This window comes from Nicotiana attenuata, unplaced genomic scaffold (assembly GCF_001879085.1).
Source record: "Nicotiana attenuata strain UT unplaced genomic scaffold, NIATTr2, whole genome shotgun sequence".
Classification (NCBI taxonomy): domain Eukaryota; kingdom Viridiplantae; phylum Streptophyta; class Magnoliopsida; order Solanales; family Solanaceae; genus Nicotiana; species Nicotiana attenuata.
In genome coordinates, this window is record NW_017672855.1 from 148,194 (window position 1) to 151,298 (window position 3,105).

General features: G+C 36.3%; 1 protein-coding gene across 1 annotated transcript; it reads right to left on the reverse strand.

The window, feature by feature from the left end:
- Positions 1–1,168: 1,168 nt before the first annotated feature.
- On the reverse strand, positions 1,169–1,897 carry LOC109214714. Its single transcript, XM_019378663.1, has one exon. It carries the CDS (start codon positions 1,895–1,897, stop codon positions 1,169–1,171), a length of 729 nt encoding a protein of 242 aa, XP_019234208.1.
- Between the last annotated feature and the right edge of the window lie 1,208 nt (positions 1,898–3,105).

Here is a 3,105-nt window from a genome sequence, read left to right on the forward strand (position 1 = left end):
ATATATGAATGACATATTTGTAAATAAGCTCTTCGAGAGCTTTCATTTATTATCCACAATCTAATATTTATCGGACACTACTGGTGTCATGTGTCTTCTAGGCAAACAATTAACTCTTCAGGAGTTGTTGATACATTTTGTACTATCAAATATTGCTCAGACACTTCTGGTATCATAAGAGAAAATCACAATCAAATAAATAATTGTTTAAGCACAAGAAAACTCCTCTTCATAATATTTTCCTACTTCAGGAGGCAATTTCAATTGTATTACTTCTTCAGGAGCAAATTTAAAATATGAGATATTGAGTATATATTCTCTCAATTATATATTACCTCTTCTGGAGGTGAATTGTAATATATATACATCAAGAGCGCGATCATATTTACCAGATTTATTAATATTGTCACATTCACTTCAGGGAATGGATTATTATTATCAAAAGTTCTCATCCTTCATGAAAATCGAACATAATTATCTGAATGCGCATTAATCACATCAAATTGTGATGCCTCAACCTCTTTTAAAATATTTACTACTTCAGGAGCAAATCGAGGCGTGCATTTAACATAGAGAATATTTATGTAGCTTATCTTCAATTGTAACCATATAAAGCCTAAATTATCACTTCTGGTGATCATAGGCATATACCACTTCTGGTGGTTAGCAAAATATAATTACAATGAGATATACGAAATATAACCTGGTTGTATATTTCTTGCAAACTCTGCTAGAGTTTAAGTTGATCTAATAATGTTATCCATATTCTTCAAAATGACATAAATAAGATATATTATAGTAAACATCATTATCAAATCATAATTTTTCTTTATGTACAACAATTAGATAACCATACTATCTATTACAAACAACAAAATTAAAATATTTACATTTCTACAGATTCACCACCGATTACATGACTTGTTTCTCCTTCTGGGAGTGCAAAGTAATCAGCTACATCCAAATGCATGAAGTCTAAATTATCTTTAGAAATAAAATTTGCTTCAGCATTTTTCTCTGTCTTCTTCAGGAAGGCTTGATAAAGCTCAATCGGGTGCTTTGGCGTACGACAGGTACGTGACCAGTGCCCTTTTCCTCCACATCTATAGCATGCACTTTCTGCATTTGGTGCTTGCACCGCTTCATGCTTTTGTTCCTTCCTTTTCCACTACTGGTGGCGAGGAGGGTTCTTTGGTGCATTATTATTATCATGATTAGAGTTTCTTCCCCGACCACGGCCATGACCACGACTGGGGCCACGACCTCTTCCACGTCTAGCTTGGTGGAAGTTCGTCTCATTCACTTCAGGGAATGGACAAGAACCAATAGGTCGGCTTTCATGGTTTTTCATTAGTAGCCCATTATGTTGCTCGGCTACAAGAAGATGTGAGATAAGTTCAGAATACTTTTTAAATCCCATCTCTCGATATTGCTGCTGCAGGAGTATATTTGAGTCATGAAAAGTGGTGAAAGTTTTCTCAAACATATCATGATCAGTAATATTATCACCACATAATTTCAATTGGGAAATAATTCTGAACATAGCAGAATTATACTCACTGATAGATTTAAAATCTTGTAGCCTTAGATGAGTCCAATCATAACGTGCCTGTGGAAGAACGACCATCTTCAGGTGGTCATATCTATCATTCAAATTATTCCACAGTATGACTGGATATTTAACAGTAAGATATTCCATTTTCAGGCCCTCATCAAGGTGATGGCGTAGGAATATCATTGCTTTGGCACGGTCTTGGTTTGATGCCTGATTTTTATCCTTGATGGTGTCCGCCAGACCCATCGCATCAAGATGAATTTCAGCATCAAGCACCCAAGACATGTAGCTTTTGCCCGATATATCCAGGGCTACAAATTCAAGTTTTGCAAGATTTGACATTATATAGAAAAAGAAAGTTCGTACCTCAGATACTTTCAAAGTATTTGCTCGAGATTGCAGAGTCTCGTGCTGATAACGTGTTATAAAATAAAGACTATAAAGTAAAGACAAGTATAGAGAGAAACTGATATATTATTCGAATTCCAAACTGATGTACATAATGAACTGAAAACTCTTCTATTTATAGAAGGAAGGAAGCTGCTACTGCAAGCTGCTGTGTAAGTTGCTACTGCAAGCTGCTACTACAACCTGCTGTGTAAGCTACTATAAGCTGCTGTGTAAGCTGCTATTACAAGCTGCTGTGTAAGCTACTACAAGCTGGTGTGTAAGCTGCTACTATACCAGATATGGATAATCTTATACTAAGAGTAATGTTTATCCATAACGGAGTACTGAAAGGATAAGCTCATTATACCCGATATGGATAATCTTCTACCCGGGGTAGTGTTTATCCATAACGGAGTATCGAAAGGATAAGCTTATTATACCAGAGATGGATAATCTTCTACCGGGGTAATGTTTATCCACAACGAAGTACTGAAAGGATAAGCTCATTGTACCCGGTATGGATAATCTTCTACTGGGGGTAATGTTTATCCATAACGGAGTATCGAAGGGATAAACTTATTATACCCGATATGGATAATCTTCTACCGGGGGTAATATTTATCCATAACCGGGTACCGAAGTGATAAGCTTCTTCAGGAGGCTTATTTCCAATAGAGTACTAAATAGATAAACATATTTACGGCGGAGTCCCATATGGATAAGCTTCTTCAGGAAGCTTATTTACAACGGAGTACTAAATGAACATTCATAATATAATATATTTATAACAAACAAGAGATTTTAAACGAAAACTACTGATAAACTCAAAATCACTCCAGATCTACAAAAATTTGAAAAAATTCACGTTGAAAAGATGAAGGTTTTTGAGAAAAGGGCGGGGTAAAGGAAAAATCTAACTGCAGCCATAAAACCAACGAGACTCACAAACGTTGATGAACACAAGGCGGTGTTCATAAGGAAACGAAAAGCCTAGGTCGACTATGAGTCGAACCTCTTCGAAGTCACCTCAGAAAACTACGAGAATCGAACATTTAGGAGAAGTAATAGGTTAGATAGGATAGCAAAACCCAAAATAACCCCATATTAGGTCAGGGATCGAAGGGATTTGGGAGGTTTAGGGGTGACGGCGCATCTAGGAT

Bases quoted from the DNA above. Each gene is read 5' to 3' on its own strand.
- LOC109214714 (XM_019378663.1), bottom strand. From the start codon at position 1,897: ATGTCAAATCTTGCAAAACTTGAATTTGTAGCCCTGGATATATCGGGC.